This window comes from Dreissena polymorpha, chromosome 3 (genome assembly GCF_020536995.1).
Source record: "Dreissena polymorpha isolate Duluth1 chromosome 3, UMN_Dpol_1.0, whole genome shotgun sequence".
Taxonomy (NCBI): Eukaryota; Metazoa; Mollusca; class Bivalvia; order Myida; family Dreissenidae; genus Dreissena; species Dreissena polymorpha.
In genome coordinates, this window is record NC_068357.1 from 37,912,188 (window position 1) to 37,934,728 (window position 22,541).

Consider the following 22,541-nt stretch of genomic DNA (forward strand, 5'->3'; position numbering starts at 1 on the left):
TTTAACGACGTCATTTCATCGCTCAGGTAAACTACTGCATATGTATAAAAAATGTGTGCGTTCTCATTAGTTACTATCAATGTTAATGTACCTCTTAACTCCGCCTGCAAGGCATGTACTAGTTGCGCTTGCAGAACAGAGAACTGACACTCGCTTTGATCTTTTGATCTAAACCGGTATTGTTTGGAGTAAATGTCCATGTATGCTAGTTGCCTTGATAAGCTTTCACAGCAGTCGATCTTTTGCTGTGATAATAAACTGATAACATAACAAGCGTCATCTGTGACTTTATGACATGTGAAAATAGAGAATTTTTAGATGGAAAAGTTGATAAAAAAACGTCAATGTTTTAAAAAAAGAAGGTGAAGTCAACTTCTCCTTCATGTAATTTAAGGGCGACATAATTATGTCCCGGGCGAAGATATCGCCCAAGTCGCCCTCACGGCCGAGCCCTGAATATAAAGGTAATTTCAAAGTGCTCATAAAGGGAGCAAGAATGGTGGGGGTGGGTTAGGGTTTTACATTTCTCTTTTAATCACTGCTCACCAATTTCATAATGAAAACATGTTCCCAATGTGACCAAACTGAAACATTTGTCACAGCTCTTATCATATGTACTGCAAAAACATGATAGCTGTTAAATTGCTGGTCCAAACAATTAAGTTTGTGATTAAATCTTCTTGTCATCAGTGTATGACATCACACCTTGAAAGAAATACCTTACCTTTTAACTTGTCCTGTATTTGGGACAAACAAGTGAACCATTTATGATTGTGGCAATTGATTAATCTTGCCAAGTTTGAACTTATGTTCAATACTAACTAGACAAAATTCCAGAAAAGTGTTCAATTAATTATGCTGATCATAAGTCTGTCTGGCGTTTTTTTGGCTTTTTTCCCTGAAACAACAAAATTTTGTTTGGCATTAAAAAAAATAATTGAATATTATTTTGGTCCCAAACATTCTGGTTTCATGTGTCATTATATTATTTTCAGTGGGTCTGACATGCTGTGTGTTAAACCTTGAATATACCGGTAAAAACCTGCTGTTTGTTAAACTCAACTCCAGTTGGTTTATCGTTAATCTGAAGATCCAAAGATTAACAGTGCATGTGTGTGTACTTTCTTCAAGTTTGTATTATCTTTGAATGGATAAAACATTTCATAAAATAAATGTCTCACTGGTACTGTAGTTTCCAACATTTAATTGATACATGCATAAACGCATGCAAATCCTAAGCTCATGATTTAACATTTTTAAGTATTTAATATGTATCTGCTAGGCTTAAACTAGTAATAAAAATATACTTAACCAGTGAACTATTATTAGATGCAGTTTTAAATGAGCTAATTATAACTTACTGTGGTGTTAAAGCAACAGCAGAATATTGGAAATAGTTTGCGCTAGCATACGTGAAGCTTTGCATGGGGAGATGCAGATTTCCCAATATTTTTTATGTTGTTTGACCTTGACTCGAGAGCACTTGCAGTGGTATTGCGGAATGGCTGTGATACAGAGACTCTAGTGAAGGGTTTAAATAAGGATACTACCAAGTGTGGTACTTTGTTTATTGTGGTGCATAGTGTATGGTGCTATCATATGTGCAGGAAAATGCATCTGCGGGACCGTTGCATACAAAATGGGAGATATTGTGTGGTGAGAAAACATAAATTAGAATCAAATTTAAAAGAAATTAAAGGAGATTTAAAGAAGCAAAAGACATGCAAAGGTATTGTGTTTTATTATATGAATTAGTTCTGATAATAGTGTTCATACTATTTTCATATAAGGGAATGTATAATGTTTCTTGTATGTGTGTGAAAGGATGATACTTATAAATGTGAATGTATAATTCTTCTTATAGTTTAATATATGAATGGATAATGTTCATAATATGTGTGAGATGTCTGAAAGGATAATGATACATGAGCTTGAATGTAATGATTAGAACATATCTATGTTTGTATGACTATATCATGTGTATGTGTAAATGTGAAATGCAAATGTGGAAAAGATTTTTTATGTGTGGTGGGAGGTATTTGTAGTCTGAGAGGGTAATGATTCCAAGTTACTTGTGAATGAATGGCAGTGCATTAAATGATCGTGAATTTTTAATTATAAATAAAGTTGTGAATTTACATAAAGGCCAATTATATGTATGGATATATGATGACAGCACAGATCTGCTGAGAATGTGATTGTACTGGTGTTGTTGAAGGATCAATAATATGTTTTCAAACATTGGCCTTTGATCTGGAATGTTCAACATTACCCTTTGATTGTAGTCTAGACAGAAAGAAGTGAATATGAACCATTGAATATGCTGGACAGGTCAAATAATAGGGTTGAATGATATGATCAAATAAGAGAAACACTTGATACTCTTAAAGGGGCCTTTTCACAGATTTTGGCATTTTTTTAACTTATTCATTAAATGCTTTATATTGATAAATGTAAACATTGGATCGTAAAAGCTCCAGTAAAAAATCAAGAATAAAATTAAAAAAAGGAAAAGAACATTGCCCGGAGCAGGTTTCGAACCAGTGACCCCTGGAGTCCTGCCAGAGTCCTGAAGTAAAAACGCTTTAACCTACTGAGCTATTCCTCCGACAACACATGCTAAACGTATTTTATACGTTATATAAGCAATCTTCGTAGTTTCACAAAATTTAACGACAAAAACAGAACTCTCCAAATTATTCAATCGTTTCGCGTTGCAACGCTTTATAATTTTTAGGTTTTAAAATCGTCAAAAGATGCATACAATGGCTATATTAGAGCATGGTAAATGTTCAGTATTACTGTTTCCTCACAAATGTCATAACCAAAACGAAAATTTGCGAATCTGAAACAACTTTTTTCAATTTTGTCAATTTACCAAAGCGTGAAAAGATCCCTTTAAGATAGAATGGTTAAAAACATATTTAACATATTTTGTTGTTAAAGGTACATGACAGGCTTAGTTGCAGAAAGTTCTCATATAGAATGTTTGCAAATCAGTTGTGAATCAGTTGCCACTTATGGGTTATTGATAGGTTTTACTGCCATCTTGCAATTTGAAAGAGTGAAATCAAAGTGGCAGTGCCTTTGAGGTAACTGGCATGATACATATCTAATTGGTGTTAATGACATGTAAGTCCTGTACATTTTTTATTATTGTTTTTATCACTCCAGATGGACTTCATTAAAAGCATGTTCTGCCTTCTAAAAGTCAGAAGCATCAATTGTAAGCAGCTGAAAACCAGGCCGTTTCCCTCTATTGTTGCCATTTACTTCTCCCCTCATTAATAAGATAGGCGGACAGCAGTGATGTGTGGCTGATACATGCAGGAGATTTCCTCAGTTATTCATATATGATTAAGTGTAGATTTGGTCAGAATAAATGCTGTGTAGCCTTTGCTTTTATATCTGCACATAGTATACCAGAGTAATGAGGAAGTGTTATGCAATCAATTGTATATTGGTGGCAATTTAAATACCCAGCAGGTCAGGATGAAGGCATGTTATAAAACACAAGCCCTAAGCACCGCTTTTGCAGGCTTAAGTATCAGTAGTAGCTGACAAGCATTTGGCTGAGCAACAAGTCCACATTCTGTAGGATCAGCTACCTGTATGTGCAGTGAACTTTTGCTGGAAATAGTTATTAAAGATAAAAAGGAGAATTAAACTGTGAATTTTACATATGTTATAGCAAGCAAACTTTATATGTTCCATATAAGTACAAGTGATAGATGAATGGATTCTTGAGATAAACATTGTACTTGACCTGAGGTAATGGACACTGAACAAATACTGAAGGCATAGTTACATCTTATTGGACACTTGAGGCATTGATTGATGCATACATGGTATGGAACACTTGAGGCAATAATTGAGGCATACATGGTATTGGGCACTTGAGGCATTGATTGATGCATACATGTTATTGATGCAATCATGGCAATGGAAAGTTGAGGCAATACTTGATGCAATTGTATGGTTTTGGACACTTGAGGCAATAATTTATGCAATAGTATGGTATTGGACACTTGAGGCAATAATTGAGGCATACATGGTATTGGGCACTTGAGGCAATAACTGATGCATGCATGGTATTGGCCATGTGAGGCATTGATAGATGCATACATGGTATTGGACACTTGAGGCATTGATTGATGCATACATGGTATTGGACACTTGAGGCATTGATTGATGCATACATGGTATTGGACACTTGAGGCATTGATTGATGCATACATGGTATTGGACACTTAAGGCATTGATTGATGCATACATGGTATTGGACACTTGAGGCATTGATTGATGCATACATGGTATTGGACACTTGAGGCATTGATAGATGCATACATGGTATTGGACACTTGAGGCATTGATAGATGCATGCATGGTATTGGCCATGTGAGGCATTGATTGATGCATACATGGTATTGGACACTTAAGGCAATAATTGAGGCATACATGGTATTGGGCACTTGAGGCAATAACTGATGCATGCATGGTATTGGCCATGTGAGGCATTGATAGATGCATACATGGTATTGGCCATGTGAGGCATTGATAGATGCATACATGGTATTGGACACTTGAGGCATTGATTGATGCATACATGGTATTGGACACTTAAGGCAATAATTGAGGTATGCATGGTATTGGACACTTGAGGCATTGATTGATGCATACATAGTATTGGACACTTGAGGCAATAATTGATGCATGCGTTGTATTGGACACTTGAGGAAATAATCAGAGCTCCAGATAAGGGTCGTATTTGCGTAATTACGAATTATTTTCAAGTCTGTTACGTATTTATTTTAAAATCTTGTCGTACCATTAAGAATTAAAAAATCAAGTTACGAATATTATTTTTACATCGGTTCATATCGATTTTTATTGAGTTCTTTTCGCATATTAAAGATCTTTTCGGTGCTTATATAGAATGGTCATCGCGTTTGTTTAACAAAGTGCATTTTTTCCAATAAAAGCGGGGTGTACAGTCTATCTGTCAAAAAAAATGGCGGCGCTCGCAGAGGACGCCCGCAGAGCGTCCTAAAAAACTGCAAAGCGTGCAAAAACACGCTTTTAACAAATTGTACACAAAGTCAGCCAAAGTTGAATGTTAAGAAAGACATTATAGAAAAGATCTTATACGATGTTGTAGGTTCAGTTTCCAACACAGTAGTAAAAGCTAAAAAAAACGCAACACGACAGGTCCAAACTTAAACAAAAAAAAACACTGAACGAGTGGAAGGGACAATACCCGGGGCTAATCGTTGAAAAGATTGAAGGGTAGACCCGTTTTAATTGTGAAATATGTAAACATTCATTGAAGGCATGCACTCAAAGCACAGTTTGGACATATGAAGGTATTTTAAAAATAAAATTGTATAATACTGAATAGACACTGTTGAACTGGTATAAATAAAGTTGCTAGTATGTTTATTTTGATTTTTTGCATGAAAATAAACATTATTATTTATGTTTAGGTCATTTAGAAAAGTTAAGAATTATTTTCCAAAACTTAACAGTAACGTTAAGAATAAAATTTCAGAGTTAAGAATTCTTTTTGAAAATCTGATAGTAAAGTTAAGAATTTCACAAAACCTTATCTGGAGCTCTGAATAATTGATGTAATTGTATGGTATTGGACACTTAAGGCAATAATTGAGGCATACATGGTATTGGGCACTTGAGGCAATAATTGATGCATGCATGGTATTGGACATGTGAGGCATTGATAGATGCATACATGGTATTGGACACTTGAGGCAATAATTGAGGCATGCATGGTATTGGACACTTGAGGCATTGATAAATGCATACATGGTATTGGACACTTGAGGCAATAATTGAGGCATGCATGGTATTGGACACTTGAGGCATTGATAGATGCATACATGGCATTGGACACTTGAGGCATTGATAGATGCATACATGGTATTGGACACTTAAGGCAATAAATGAGGCATACATGGTATTGGACACTTGAGGCATTGATTGATGCATACATGGTATTGAACACTTTAGGCATTGATAGATGCATGCATGGTATTGGACATGTGAGGCATTGATAGATGCATACATGGTACTGGACATGTGAGGCATTGATAGATGCATACATGGTACTGGACACTTGAGACATTAATTGATACATACATGGTATTGGAAACTTGAGGCATTAATTGATACATGCAAGGTATTAGACTCTTGAGACATTAATTGAAACATACATGGTATTGGACACTTGATGCATTAATTGATACATACATGGTATTGGACACTTGAGGCATTAATTGATTAAGAAATAAAGTTTTTTATAGTAAAGAAGTAAACCGTGAGCTGTTCTGTCTGCCTACTGCTGAATTGTCATGAATAGCTTCATACACAGTTGTTTTCTCTGAGTTTTGTGTACCTACGAACCAGGAAGCTCTGTCAATTGCATTGTGCATGACCATGACACTTAGGTAGTTTCATATCTGAAAAAAAAACTCTGTATTTCTATGGGAAATTATTTAAGAACCTTAACATGCAGCTGCATATAGGGAAGTGTGAATTTATAATAATTCTTTCCTGCTTGACATAAAAGAGCTGTTTGTCATTATCTTCCCAGTTGGTGGGTTGAGAATAGAAGCAAAAGTCTGAACAAGGCTGATAACCGTTTGTGAACCAAAAAAGCGTACCTGGGTTTACCTGTGTCCTGATTATTTGACTGACACAGAAATCATAGACTTTTTCCCCTCTCAGCTTCAGAACGGTACTTTTCTGCACTGCAACAATGATCGTTTTAACGGCTTTCCCACTAAGAAGCAAAGTGAAAAGGGCTATGTGCAATCAGCATAAAACCAGAACAGCCTGCGAGTAACTGCGAGTTTTATGCTGTTTGCTGCTCATCAGTAAGTAAGGGTTGGAAATAAAGCCTTTAAAACTTGAATTTTGACATGTATTGAAGTTTGTCATTAAATGATTCATATTGATAAATGTAAACTTAGATCTTAAATCTCCAGTAAAAAATGAGAATACAATTAAAGAAAGACAAAAAAGTAACCCTCAACTGGACTCCAACCACTGACCCCTGGAGTAGAAATCTAACACTTAGACCACTCGGCCATCCGTGCTCATACAATGAGAGATGTATTTTATTCTTCCTTTTCAGGTTAGTCAAAAGGTGCATATTATTGATATTTTTTAGCATGGTAAATGTTCAGTATTACTGTTTCCTCACAAATATCGTAACTACAATGAAAATTTGCGAATCTGATACAATTTTTTTATTTTGTCAATTTATCAAAACATGAAAAGGTAACATGTCAAGTTTAGATATAACGTAAAGACGTAGTTATAAATAATTGTTTATTTCATGGTACTGCATTTTAAGGCTGTTTTGCCGTTGAGTTAAATAACATATCAGCATGGATGTATTATGCATGAGTATTTATGATGCCCGAAATTGATTGATATAAATGCTTATGTATGTCCAAGCAATACATTTGAAGTCCATTTCCCAACCATTCAACTTCCAGTGTACTCTGTCCAATATAAGGTCAGTCATTCGTTTTGCATAAACTGGAGCATGTATGACACTTGATTCTATAGTTGTTATTCCGGTGATAATAATCTATAAATGGATCACATTCACCCATATGTTCGTCATGTCACTGGAGATTTACCAGAATAACGCTGCAAGGTTTAATCATGATTTATATACTGTAGAATCATAATTATTCCTTGGACATTAATTTACAATGATTCTGTTGGTTTACAAAGCCAGTCCTGACACGTTAGTGTAGTGCATCACACAGTAAAGTTTTTGCTTCTGGATGCGCCATTATTTTACCTCTGCAAGATGTATAATGGGCATACATGCCATAAATTTTCAGACAAATTCCGGGACATTGAGCTCAATTTTCCGGGATATTTGCAGATTTTCCGGGACATGTATACATATAGCGATATTTAAAGACATATATGCATTTTTGGTACGCAATTTTTTCACATCGTAAATTGAGTACATCATACTAGTAAATATGTTGTTAGCATCTAAAACAATTTTATGCATCGTTGATTATCACAGGCATTTCATTAATCTTTTCTAAGTGTATGATCTCCATCGTTAATTCGATCTTTATCACATGCTATACCCTGTTTCCCATGAACTATAATCATTACAAATATTTTCATCTGTAACACATGTGTAATATACTTTTAAGCGTTTTCATTGGCTTGGTTTTCGTTTGAATGACCAATCACATTTTGTTATTATGCTGAAATGATGTTGCAACGTCAAATGACATCATGAAATGTTAACAACATTCAGGATTTATCATTATATTTGCATAAATATTTATTTAATTTGCTCATTTAAAAGCATGTGATAAAAAAGGTCTGACACTCGTTGTCAGATCATACCATATTTTATTTAACTCGTCCAGGAAATTTGTTAGTAATCTTGCCAGAGGCTCGCTTACTAACAAAATTCCTGAACTCGTTTAATAAAATAACCCTGAGATAAGGTACATGTGTATATGGATTTTGTAAATTCGGGACATTTGACAGATATGCGGGACTGCGGGACACATTCTTCATTTCCCGGACAATCCGGGACGTATGGCATGTATGATAATGGGTTTTATACCTGAAGCTTCCAGATTTTTTGTTTTTATAATATTAATGTTGTTTGTCTCTGTGTGCATTTTTTTTTAGAAAGTTCCAGATAATATCATTGTTTACTAAAGGGAGACGTGCAATCTTACAATTTTCAAGCAGATAGCACTAAGCAATTTATGAATCTGTTGGGCACTGTGTTGTGCAAGCTACATTAATAATATCAGCCAGTCATGGTGATATCGGTTTGCCCCTTTCTGGTGTTTAAAGACATGGCAAATCCTAATTCTCTCATTCATTATCGTCCTCATCTCTAAAGAGTACACTTGGCATGTTGTCAATGTTAGTATTATTTCTTTGTTTTATTGTTACATCATCAGTGAGTGTCAGAAATCTGATCAGCATCAACTTCAATTGTCATTCTTGGCTAATGTGCAAGAGATTTGCCAAAAATCTATAAAATATCATCATCATCATCATCATCTGCATACTGTGGTTCATTACGAATACCAAGCAAAACTCTCTTTACTTCTTAAAGTCTCTTTCGGACATTTTGACAAATCCTTTATAGCTCATCAATTTTTTGAAAAAAAATTATGAGCTATTGTCATCATCTTGGCGTCGGCGTCCGGTTAAGTTTTGCGTTTAGGTCCACTTTTCTCAGAAAGTATCAATGCTATTGCATTCAAACTTGGTACACTTACTTACTATCATGAGGGGACTGGGCAGGCAAAGTGAGATAACTCTGGCGTGCATTTTGACTGAATTATGTGCCCTTTTTATATTTAGAAAATTGAAAGTTTTGGTTAAGTTTTGCGTTTAGGTCCACTTTTTTCAGAAAGTATCAATTCTATTGCATTCAAACTTGGTACACTTACTTACTATCATTAGGGGACTGGGCAGGCAAAGTTAGATAACTCTGGCGTGCATTTTGACAGAATTATGTGCCCTTTTTATACTTACAAAATTGAAATTTTTGGTTAAGTTTTGAGTTTAGGTCCATTTTATTCCTTAAGTATCAAAGCTATTGCTTTCATACTTGCAACACTTACTAACTATCATAAGGGGACTGTGCAGGCAAAGTAATGTAACTCTGACTGGCATTTTGACAGAATTATGTGCCCTTTTTATACTTAGAAAATTGAAAATTTGGTTAAGCTTTGTGTTTAGGTCCATTTTATTCCTAAAGTATCAAAGCTATTGCTTTCATACTTGCAACACTTATTAACTATCATAAGGGGACTGTGCAGGCAAAGTAATGTAACTCTGACTGGCATTTGGACGGAATTATGGGCCCTTTATACTTAGAAAATTGAAAATTTGGTTAAGTTTTGTGTTTTGGTCCACTTTACCCCTAAATTATCAAAGATATTGCTTTCATACTTGGAACACTCGCAAACTATCATAAGGGTACAGTAAAAGGACAAGTTGCATAACTCTGGATGTCATTTTTATGGAATTATGGCCCTTTTTTGACTTAGTAACTTTGAATATATGGTAAAATTTTGTGTTTCGATCCACTTTACTTCTTACGTATTAAGGCTATTGCTTTCAAACTTCAAATACTTTCATGCTATCATGAGGTTACTGTACCTGGCAAGTTGAATTTTACCTTGACCTTTGAATGACCTTGACTCTCAAGGTAAAATTATTAAATTTTGCTAAAATTGACATAACTTCTTTATTTATGATTAGATTTGATTGATACTTTGACAAAACTACTCTTACCTGACATACCACAATAGACTCCACCCAAACCATCCCCTGTGCCCCCCCCCCCCCCCGAATCCCATCCCCCCTATCCCCCCCCCATTTTTTTTTAATTTTTTTTTTAAGATCATCTCACAAATGACTTCCACACCCTCACACTATATCCCCCCCCCCCCCAATTAAAAAAAAAAAAACGGTTAAAAAACACAACTATTTATTTTTATTATTTTATGTTTGAAATACCCTCCAACCATCGCACCCAAGAATCCCCCCCCCCCACCCGAATCCCCCCCACCCGAATCCCCCCCCCTAATTTTTTTTTTTTTTTTTTTTTAAGATCATCTCACAAATTACCACCACACCCTCACACTTTACCCCCCCCTCACCTCACCCCCCCCCCATTTTTTTTTAAGATCATCTCACAAATTACCACCACACCCTCACACTATACCCCCCCCCCCCACCTCAACCCCCCCCCCCCCCCCCCCAAATTTATTTATTTTTTAAACGGTTATTTTATGTTTGAAATACCGTCCAACCACCGCACCAAAGAATCCCCCCCCACCCGCTCACCCTCCCCCCCCCCCCATTTTTTTCGCATTTTTGGAAGATAAAGTAATAAATGTCCACACCCCCATACTATACACCCCTCTTCACTCCACCCCTCCCTTCTTTGTGATTGAAAATGAGAGTCCCTTCACCTTTAAAAAGAAAATAGATGAGCGGTCTGCACCCGCAAGGCGGTGCTCTTGTTACTAGTTCTAATAATGACCATCATCCTTCACTAAAGCTAGAATGAGGATGCTTTCTCTGACATACAAAATTGCAAATCTTGCACTAGTCATTTTATCCATATATCCCACACAAATGAAACCGTTAAAGGCTCTATAAAGGTGACAATCCATAATTATTTACCGAATTTTAAATATTTTTTTTCATATTTTATTTTTAAAGGTTATCAAAAAACAATATATATATGCTATTGGACATAACCATACTAAAATGAGCAATACAACTTGTTTTAATCTCAAAATACAGTGTCCTCCAAGTCAATTGTGTTTACAAACAATCAGTTTATTCACATCGCTGTTTACTTGGGAAGGTGAAAGTGAAAGTGACTCAGGTCACCAAAAATATCGTTGATTTTCAACGTTTTCCGCTATCACTCACAAAGTAGGTCTCTTCAAAATGGTTTAAATGTTTGTAGTGATCTAATTAGTTACTTTCTGCTGGTAAAAAGTTGTTTATAATTAGAATTAAAATTGAATTTTCTTACGACTATTTTTAGCATACGTCACCGCCTTGAGGCTACACAGCACGTTAGTTACAAAGTTGTAAACATTTCTTCCAATTATGAAACGGGTACATCTTCCATAATTCTTCACAACGTTGCACCTAAGCTGTGTTATAATCATTTTTTATGCAAGAGTAACTGAAATCCGGTAAAAATTATACTAGTTTATATGCATAATAATTGGATTTGCAACCTTTATAGGGCCTTTAAGTGAAGTCACTTGCAAGAATATCACAAAAATTCTGAGATGCACATGTGCAGTATCTGTGACATTTTACAAATATTATTGCCAGCACTGATATGCACATTCCTGCAATAGTTACAGACATTACTGGTTGCAGGAAGTATTGTTAGATACTTATAATTCAGTTCTAGATCTGATATGTTTTAATGGCAATATACTTGCCCCACAGTGTGATAGCTGCTGATGCTATAATAACAAACCTGCAATCAAGTTGAAAGATATTGAATTAACACTGACAATGAACACTTGAAGCGCAGGAAAAATATCCTTATTTGAGAAAAAAGTGTATTCAATGCATCATTTTTGGTGCATGCAGGCATATCGTGTGAATACGCTGTTTGCATTTTAACTGTTTATGATGTATCATACTTTGTTGTAAAAATGCAGAAAAAAAGAAAACATACATTTGCAGTAAAAGTAATCACACAACTTCTGCAATTTATGCACATAACATGCTTTTTTTTTAGATCAAATCAAAACAAAAACACGAAGCCAGATTATTGTACTTTGACCTTTGTAATAAATGCAGCCTTATGATACCGAATAATAATGATTGTCTGTGTGTTTTGCTATATGATTGTGTTTTATATGTTTAAATATTGCATCAAATCCTGACACATTCTACTAACAGACATTGCAGGGTGATGATGCAATATTTCATAACCAGTTTCTTTACATCAATAATTAATCAGGTAGAGATATTTTTGATCAACTTATGACTTTTGATAAACATTTTGAAAAGAATGTACTTTCACTATAATTATGCCCCCGAAGGAGGGCATATAGTGATCGCACTGCCCGTCTGTCTGTCTGTCCGTCTGTCCGTCACACTTTTGCGTTTAGGTTTCGAAAAATGCTCATAACTTATATGTGGCTTCCGATGTAACCTCCATATTTGGTATGCATGTGCATATGGACAAGGCATTTCCATACGCACAAAAATGTTGACCCCTTTGACCTTGAACTTTAAGGATCCACATTTAGGTTTTGAAATCTGCGTTTTTATAGGTTTCGAAAAAGCGTTTTTAGGGGGCATATGTCTTCCGATGGAGACAGCTCTTGTTAGTTGTATTCTTATCTGCAAATGCACTTATATTTTAATAGCGTGAACAGTACAGTAATGCTTGTTACATAACAATGATTTGTTCTATGCATAAGAATGGGATAATCTGGAATAATTCTTCTTGCTTCTCACCATAAATCAAATTGATTAGACATGGGTTGTCTGGAATCAAGGTCAAGATCACTACTAACAATGCATTCATACATACATAATTTTTCTGTCCACAATTAGAACAGTACATTGACCTTTTAGCAATTGTTCAGACATTGAATTTGTAGGGGTAACTTTAAAATGAGTCGCTAATTAATGCTTATCTAAAACAACAGGAAAGTGATTTACCTGATTCTTTTCTGCTTTAAGATTTGATGGCATAAATGTCAAAGCAGGACATGGGTAACATCCTTCAACATGTAACTTGTTGTTAGTGTATTTGGCACCGTTCTTATTGAATTAATTAATACAACCGATCTACAAGTGAAATTTAAATTTAGATTGAATGCATTATGTACAAACTATTTTCTGAAGGGAAAATTAAATATCTTTGCATGATAAAAATGCATGAGTTTGCTTTTTTTCCACGCAAATTTACATGTGGAACAAATAATGATGACCCCAATGCACTATTGTATTATTGCCATTGATTTCTTAATGTAAGCTTTAAATTTGTAAATATTTATGAGACTCAAGTGCATATGCCATTAAAAAGTTGTTTGTGCCTAGTAATAAGTTGAATTACAAATTAAGTCTATTAAGTACTTTATTTTGTACTCTTCTTCGAAACTGCATGCCTAAAATTGTAATGATATAATCCAAGAGATATTCATGAATGTCGGGCTTGAAAACAAAAAACAGTCGACTTTTTTCAGAATCCATGTAACAGTGACAGTTATACATCTTTGGTAGCAATTTGCAACTGCGGTTAAGGGGCACTTTGTTTGTGAGGGTTAAATAACCAGGTTTTTCAACTTCATTGAAAACCTGGTTAATTACACTGCTGCCCAGGCAGTAAACATATGGCAAGGTTGTTATTTACAATCTCTCACCTGCCTAGGTTGACAATGAGTAGTGCAGGATATTAGGGGCCAAACTTGATAAGAGTTTCAGATTGCGTAATCCCGGCAGTGACTCATCCAAGGAATTAATATTGCTGTTCAAGGCCAACTTGTATGTTTTTAAATTAACCCTTTGCCTGCTGGGAAAATTGTCTTCTGCTAAAATGTTGTCTGCTGAATTTCTAAAATTAGCATTTTCTTAGATTTTTTCCCCCAAAGAATACTATCTGAATAGCAAACAGTTTGGATCCTGATGAGACGCCACGTTCTGTGGCCTCTGATCTGGATCCAAACTGTTTGCAAAGGCCTTCAAAATTCGGTTCCAGCACTGAAAGAGTTAACAAACAGTTTCTCTTATTTACACTAGTTTGCGAAATAAGTTTAATGACATAAGATGAAGTACAAACTTCAATCAAAGAAGCTTAATTTTTGTTGTTGTGTGCCTTTTTGCACAGTCTTACTTTGTTAATTACATGTGAGAATGCCCCAAATTGGTACACCAACATGAACTAAATAACAACTGTAACAAACTCTGCACAGGTAAGTTTTATATCACCCTGTTTTGGTACCGCCACTTGGTACCTTTTTGCACCCATGGGTCGATATCCATATTTATCAAAAGCCTGCAAAATACCTTGAAGTCAGAACAGCCATTTTGTAACCATGTCAATGGGTTATCTGTTAAATTTCAACCTACTATTCAGTTTCAATATACTTTTTTGCCTACGTGTACACCCTTGTTCTTTTAATTCATTTATAAACAAGACAATCATCAGTCAATGGATGTTTTTGTCAAATAAATATTTGTTCCCTCCGTTCAATCTCTGAGATCTGATGGTTGATTGCAGCGGTAATTAAGCAAGGTTTGTTATGTTATCAGTCCAGACAATTTAACTAGTATAGGGTTTATTAATTTGCGGCATTTAATCAGTCCAGACAATGTTAACGCACTGCCAAAGTTGTTATTTACCAATTATTGTTGTTTACTAGTGTTGTTAAACATTAAACAAATTATTGCTGTTTACAAGTGTTTTTAAACATTTAACAATTATTGTTGTTTACAAGTGTTTTTAAACATTACACAATGATTGTCATTTGCTTGTGTTGTTGTTGTTGTTTAAAATTCTCAGTCAGGAATGTTTATTGGCTCATTTGATACAAAAATAAAATAGAATTGCAGTGTTTTCTTAAATAAACATTGTATGTATCAAACTTCAATATTTTAGTACATAAACCACTCTTATAGTGAACAGAAATGTTAAATTATATTAAATGATAAAACTTCCCTATTTACAAGTCATTTTGAGAAGACCTTGATGCCTGGGAAACCTAAAATACTAGAATACTCAGTGTTTCTGATTGCAAACTGGGGCAAAAAACAAGTGTTAAAGAAGAGATAACAGGAACGCCAGCCAGTATGAGACAGAGGATGTCCTTTATGGACTGATTAACTAGTCTATAAACACCTTAAATAATTTAAGCTGTGATCTGGGAAATTGGGGCTTAATGCATGTCATCCAAGACTATAATATTAAATCTCCACAGGCTAATTCAGGACTACACTTTCTGCCTTAACTTGATTTTTGCTGAGAGACTTCTTTTAAATCAAAAATACAATAAAAACAGATAGTGTTGTCCCTGATTAGCCTTTGCAGACTGCAAGAAGTGCTGAGTCACATATCAATGAGGACATCATGGTATCCCGGGCGACGAAACATGTGCACATTTTTCTAAGATGGGCTTTAAAGCTTTCATATCAAGGTAATTTTTTAAAGTATTGTGTGGTAACCACTGATCTTTTAATATATGCAAGAAATCCCAACATAAGAAGATGTGTTCAATATTTATTAAAAACCATTCGTGTTCCATAAATTACAATACAAATTCAAATTAAAACTCTATTTTGCAGAACTTTATTGCCTGCTCATCTAAACACTAACTAGCCTAGTGTTCTTGTTGAACAATATGAACAATAAAGACCTTTGATTTCGTCAGGCTTTCATGCTACATTTTAAGTTTAGGGGGGTATATAAGATGAACTTGTCTGTTGGTCTGTCTGTCTGTTGGTTGGTCCGTATGAAGTGTCCGCTTCACCAAACTTGGTCAGAAGTTGTATCTTTGTGATGTCTAGGTCATGTTTGAATATGGGTCTTTCCAGGTCAAAAACTAGGTCATGGGTCACTTAGTGCGTTTTTAACATTCAGCATGTGGTCTGCTCTCTAATTCAAGAAGTTTTCATTAAATCTTCACCAAACTTGGTTAGAAGTTTTATCTAGATGATCTTGTGGCCAATTTTGAACATGGGCCATGCCGGGCCAAAAACTAGGTCATGGGGTCACTTAGTGTGTTTTTTTAACATTCAGCATGGTGTCCGCTTTCTAATTCAAGTAGTTTTCATCCAATCCTCACCAAACTTGGTCAGAAGTTTTATCTAGATGATCTTAAGGCCAAGGTCGAACATGGGCCTTGCAGCGTCAAAAACTAGGTCGCCGGATCACTTAGTGAGTTTAAAACATTTGGGATGATGTCTGCTGTCTAATTGAAGTAGTTTACTTTCGATATTCATCAAACTTGGTCAGAAGTTTTATATAGATTGTCTCTAGGCCATGTTCGAACATGGGCGGCATGCCGGGCCAAAAACTAGGTCCCGGGGTCACTTAATGCCTTTTACACATTCAGTATGGTGTCCACTCTCTATTTTAAGTAGTTATCATCTGCTCTTCCCCAAACTTGGTCAGAAGTTTTATCAAGATGATCTCTAGACCATGTTTGAACATGAGCCATACTGATGCAAAAAAGTAGGTCACTGGGTCACTTTAAGCGTTTACACATTCAGCATGATGTTCTCTATTTCAATTACTTTTCATCCCCTCTTCATGTGGGGGTACTCATCAATTCTGTGACAAAGCTCTAGTTAGATTTTAGTATTGGGGGGGGGGGGGGGACAGGCTGGTGGCTGGATGGCATCATTGTTTATCAGAGTTTGCGTGGATGTAGAAAAGTCTCAGTCAACCATTTACTTTGGTTGAAAAATTCATGGAAACTTGGAAATGATATTTTTGCTTTGTTGGATTTTTGTCTGTTTTCAACAGTAATATGAGGGAGGTCAGATTACCAAATACATTTTCCTGGTAAAGCTCAGGTTTACCAGTACCATAATGCGTACACTATGCCAGTTACTGAAAACTGCCCTTATCAATCAGAGGTAGGGACGTAACGGCCTTGAAAGGATTTATGACTGATCCCTACTCAAGAAATGTGGGCAGGAACTCTTGATACTCAGGTTCTATATAAACATTTAGAATTGCTTAAAAAACAATCAGCACAATGTGCTTAAAATGGCTTCAAGGAAAAAACAAGTTCATATATGTATAGAGTTTAGTGTCGCACATATATTTTCTTGGATGGTTTCATTTTCACATTACTTAGTGTCATTTGCATTGTATTTAACACTGAAGTAATGTACTATCTACCAAGAAAATGGACTTGAGAGTGTTTAACCCTTTCAGTGCAGGAACCGAATTTTGAAGGCCTTTGCAAACAGTTTGGATCCAGATGAGACGCCACAAAATGTGGCGTCTCATCAGGATCCAAACTGTTAGCTATTCTGATAGTATCCTTTGAAAAAAATCGAAGAAAATGCTAATTTTATAAATTCAGCAGATGACATTTTTGCAGACGACAAATTTCCCAGCATGCAAAGGGTTAAGTAAGCCTAATAGGCTTTCAATCCAATCAAGCTTGACTAAATAGGTTCATACTCATTCAATTGGGATTGATGTTCACTTGGTTTTGATGATGCGTTCATTAACTACATAATAAACTTTCACGAAGATTCATGTTGTTAAATTTTGCTTGATTGCTAAAAATGAGATTTAACTTGTTTGTGCAATCTTGCAGAACCTTATTTTCAAATGGTTTCACTGTGATCTTACATTCTGCACAGATGATTTATTGCAACATTTAAAATTTGAATAATGATGTTAGTTTGCTAGTTTAAAGACAAATCACTTGCAGTTATACAAGATTTTAACTCAGTTAAAACTGTTATTTGATCCTTTCAAATGTTAGAAAAAATCTCTGCCTGAAAAAGTACTAAATGTGCTGTGAATGAAAGATATCACTTAGTTAAAATATTTCAGTTAATTGGTTTACAACTTGCATATGAATATTATTTTAATATTAATATTATTGTTGTAAATATGAATCTGTGTGAAATATTATATTACACAAAAAATGAAGGAAATATGTTCTTAAAATGAAACAAATATGCCCAGCTTTTAAGATTATTTTAACTTTATATATGTATTACTTACCATAAATGTTGAACTTTTGAAATAATTAAAAATATATTACATCAATTTTTTTATTTTGTGCAATTAAATGTCTATGTGAGATGTTATACAACATTATTGATATAGAAAAAAGTATATTCATAAGAAGACCTTACCTCTAAATTTTAGTTGTGAAAAATCTGTGTAGCTTTTAAGATTTATTTAAATTTAAGTCAATTATTGCTTACCGTAAAGTTCGAATGTAAAATCATTACAACAGGTTCATGCAGGTTAACTATTTCTTGTAAAAGTTATGACAACACTAGAACATTATTTTGATTGCTGGAAAGAAATGTATAACAAGGGCTGTTTGTAAAACATGCATGCCCCCCATATGGGCTGTCCGTTGTAGTGGCAGCCATTGTGTGAATACGATTTTTGTCACTGTGACCTTGACCTTTAACCAAGTGACCTGAAAATCAATAGGGGTCATCTGCGGGTCACGATCAATGTACCTATGAAGTGTCATGATCCGAGGCAAAAGCGTTCTTGAGTTATCATCCGAAAATCATTTTACTATTTCGGGTCACCGTGACCTTGACCTTTGACCTTGTGACCTCAAAATCAATAGGGGTCATCTGCAAGTCATGATCAATCTACCTATGAAGTTTCATGATCCTAGGCGTATGCGTTCTTGAGTTATCATCCGAAAACCATTTTACTATTTCGGGTCACCATTACCTTGACCTTTGACCTAGTGACCTCAAAATCAATAGGGGTCATCTGCGAGTCATGATCAATCTACCCATGAAGTTTCAAGATCCTAGGCATATGCGTTCTTGAGTTATCATCCGGAAACCATTTTACTATTTCGGGTCACCGTGACCTTGACCTTTGACCTAGTGACCTCAAAATAAATAGGGGTCATCTGCAACTCATGATCAATCTACCTATGAAGTTTCATGATCCTAGGCGTATGCGTTCTTGAGTTATCATCCGAAAACCATTTTACTATTTCGGGTCACCATGACCTTGACCTTTGACCTAGTGACCTCAAAATCAATAGGGGTCATCTGCGAGTCATGATCAATGTACCTATGAAGTTTCATGATCCTAGGCGTATGCATTCTTGAGTTATCGTCTGACAACCACCAGGTGGACGAACCGACAGACCGACCGACCGACAGACCGACAGACCAACATGAGCAAAGCAATATACCCCCTCTTCTTCGAAGGGGGCATAAAAATAATAATCTTAAAAAAACTTTGTTATCAATGAAGCTTGAGGATATTGTTAGCAATGGTCAAGGTTCAAGAAATATAATTGTTGCTGCTCTGAAAATACAGTGGTTAATAAGTTATGTTACTCATAAATTAGGGGACTGTATTCCCCATACAATGGAACATATAATATGTCTCTTTTATAGTTCTTCATTGTTTTTATTGTCTAAGAGATCCCTAGCACTACACTGAGCATTCTTCCTGTTGGGTAAATAAAACATGCAATCAGAACTCACTGCGTCCTAAATTGCAAATTTTTGCAGAGACTTTCCCCCTATGTTTATTCTTGCAAGAATTATTGTTGGAAAAACTTATTTCTGAAGAAGCATTAATATGTTTACCTGCTTACATACCTGAGGGCATTAACCTTACTGTTATGCGATAGCGATGAAGCAAATAAAAACTACACTCAAATGCTGTAAACTTTTTGTACTCACATAATCAACTTGGTAAAACAGCTAGGTAAGAATTCAGTGCACACACAAGTAGTATCAGATGTTTGACTATCTGACCTTGTTTTAGGATGACATGAGGTTGGAAATATCAGGTTTAGGCTCAGGTTTGATGCTGTTTGCTGCTCATCAGTATCTTCGGGTTGGAAATTAAGCATTTAAAACGTGAATCTAGTTAGAAAGATCTTGTATAGAATTAAGGGACTACAAATGCATAAAAATAGGTATCTAAATGGTACATGGTTACTTATTTTATTTATTTTTATTCCGTCCTCCTACCCGACACTTTAGTTCTGGAAACCCCTCATTTTTAATTACATGGTTAAACATAGCTGGGAGCCTCACAAAGCTGTTAGGAGTTGGGTCCTGTGGAGCTTTTAATCATGTTGGAAACACTCTAGTTACAATACCAATGATACTTCAACTTGTCTTTAGCTGTATCATAAGGAAAATCAGACTGGTTTTTTCATTTGTCAATGATTAAATTGAACACCTTTTTTTTATATAAAATTCTCATGATTGTGTTTTTTTGTTTTTTTTTATTTTGGTGATCATGGTCACTGGTTTGTAGAATTTCACAGTTTATCATGCGTTCTTGATTTTTGTTTTTGAATGATTGTGATACTTTTGTGCATTTTTCAGATCTTGCCACCTATGGAAATCATGGGATGATAGAACCTGCAAAAAGACCCAGTATGCCTCAGTTACCAGTAAACAATGGTGAGTGACTTTTAAGAAACTTGTCTTGTAGAATAGAGGTTCAAAAGTTATTTACTTTTTTTTCACTTGTCCATGAAAAAAAATTTGGTGATTTTTTTGCTGACCATTTTGGTCATAGTTCCTGTGCGTTTTGCGGACTTCGTGCGTGGAACAAAATAACTTTTGTTCATTTTGCTATTATTTGAATTTATTTTTTTGTTTTAATTGTCACATTTGGTTGAAACTTGCCATCTCTATGGGTTTTTATGCCCAAGGTAGGGTGGCATATAGCAGTTGAACTGTCCGTCAGTCAGTATGTGTGTATGTCAGTCTGTCTGTCCGTCCAAAACTTATCATTGGCCATTACTTTTTCACTATTGAAGTTAGCAACTTGATATTTGGCATGCATTTGTATTTCATGGAGCTGAACATTTTGAGTGGTGAAAGGTGAAGGTCAAGGTCATCCTTCAAGTTCAAATGTCTAATATATGGCGTCTGTCTGTCGTTCCAAAAACTTTAACATTGGCCATAACTTTTTCACTATTGAAGATAGAAATTTGATATTTGGCATGCATGTTTATCTCATGGAGCTGAACATTTTGAGTGGTGAAAGGTGAAGGTTAAGGACATCCTTCAAGGTCAAATATCCAATATATGGCGTCTGTCCATCCGAAAACTTTAACATTGGCCATAACTTTTTCAATATTGAAGATAGCAATTTGATATTTGGCATGCATGTGTATCTCCTGAAGCTGCACATTTTGAGTGGTGGAAGTTAAAAGTCATCCTTCAAGGTCAAAGGTAAAAAAAATGATAATTCAAAGCGGTGTTCTCATGAAGCTGCACATTTGGAGTGGTGGAAGTTCAAGGTCAAGGTCATCCTTCAAGGTCAAAGGTCAAAAAGATTTAATTTTTTTCAAAGCGGCACAAAAGGGGGCATTGTGTTTCCGACGAACGCATCTCTTGTTTTCACAAGGAATCCATATTTTGCATTAAAAATTATGCTGCATAAATGTTTCAGAATTATTTATTTAAACCTAGAATCACACAAATATACATCATCTGAAAGGAAAAATTAATCAAACATCAGAAAATAAAGCATCTCAATTCAAATTGTTAAACAGTTTATACATTTGGTCATTTGGACATGATATACATCAACTTCTGTTTATTATCAAATTTCACAAATTCTAAAACAACACCTATTGTTAAAAGCTTTTGTGTTAGCTGTGGTGGTTCAAGATTTCCAGGTTCAATTAAATGAATATTTTTCACAAATATTTCTTGACAGAAAGGCCCAGGATAATTGCCACCATCCATTCTTGTTGTCTGAAATAACACAAAACATATTTTTACAAACTATATACAACAAATCAACACATAAATGTCACTATCTTTATATGTCCAAATTTTAACATATCCGAAATATAGTACATCAGAATGACCTACTTTTGATTTCAGAAATAGTTAGTATTTTAATTAAAATATATCGGTCCCAGAACATTATATTAATGGAACTGTTAAACATAAGTGCTCACAATTGCCTGTTGAAGCAAGTTAACATGTGTTTTTGTCATGGTCTTGATTAAGGAAATAGCGTCCCTAATTATATGGCTAATAATCGTTATAATTATTGATCTTCGTGACAGTTAATCCCAGGATAACATAATTGATAGTTCAATGTCATACAGGAGCCGTTAATCCGATAATAACCCCCTTAAACTTGACTCTTTAATTTGGATATTCATGGCTTGAAATCGTTTTAAAAACTGTTGATTTTGCGATTTTTGAACTTTTGGTACGAATCAGTTCGGAACAAAACCGAAGTTTCGTACCCATTGAAAATAAAGAAAAGACACATATTATATGCACAA

General features: G+C 35.1%; 1 protein-coding gene across 1 annotated transcript in view; it reads left to right on the forward strand.

The window, feature by feature from the left end:
* Nucleotides 1-22,541, forward strand: part of LOC127872159 (neuronal PAS domain-containing protein 1-like) — a 63,032-nt gene that overhangs the window by 30,720 nt on the left and 9,771 nt on the right. The window contains exon 4 of the mRNA XM_052415489.1: nucleotides 20,611-20,688. Coding sequence (XP_052271449.1) covers nucleotides 20,611-20,688 — 78 coding nt within the window. The remainder of the gene's footprint in view (nucleotides 1-20,610; nucleotides 20,689-22,541) is intronic.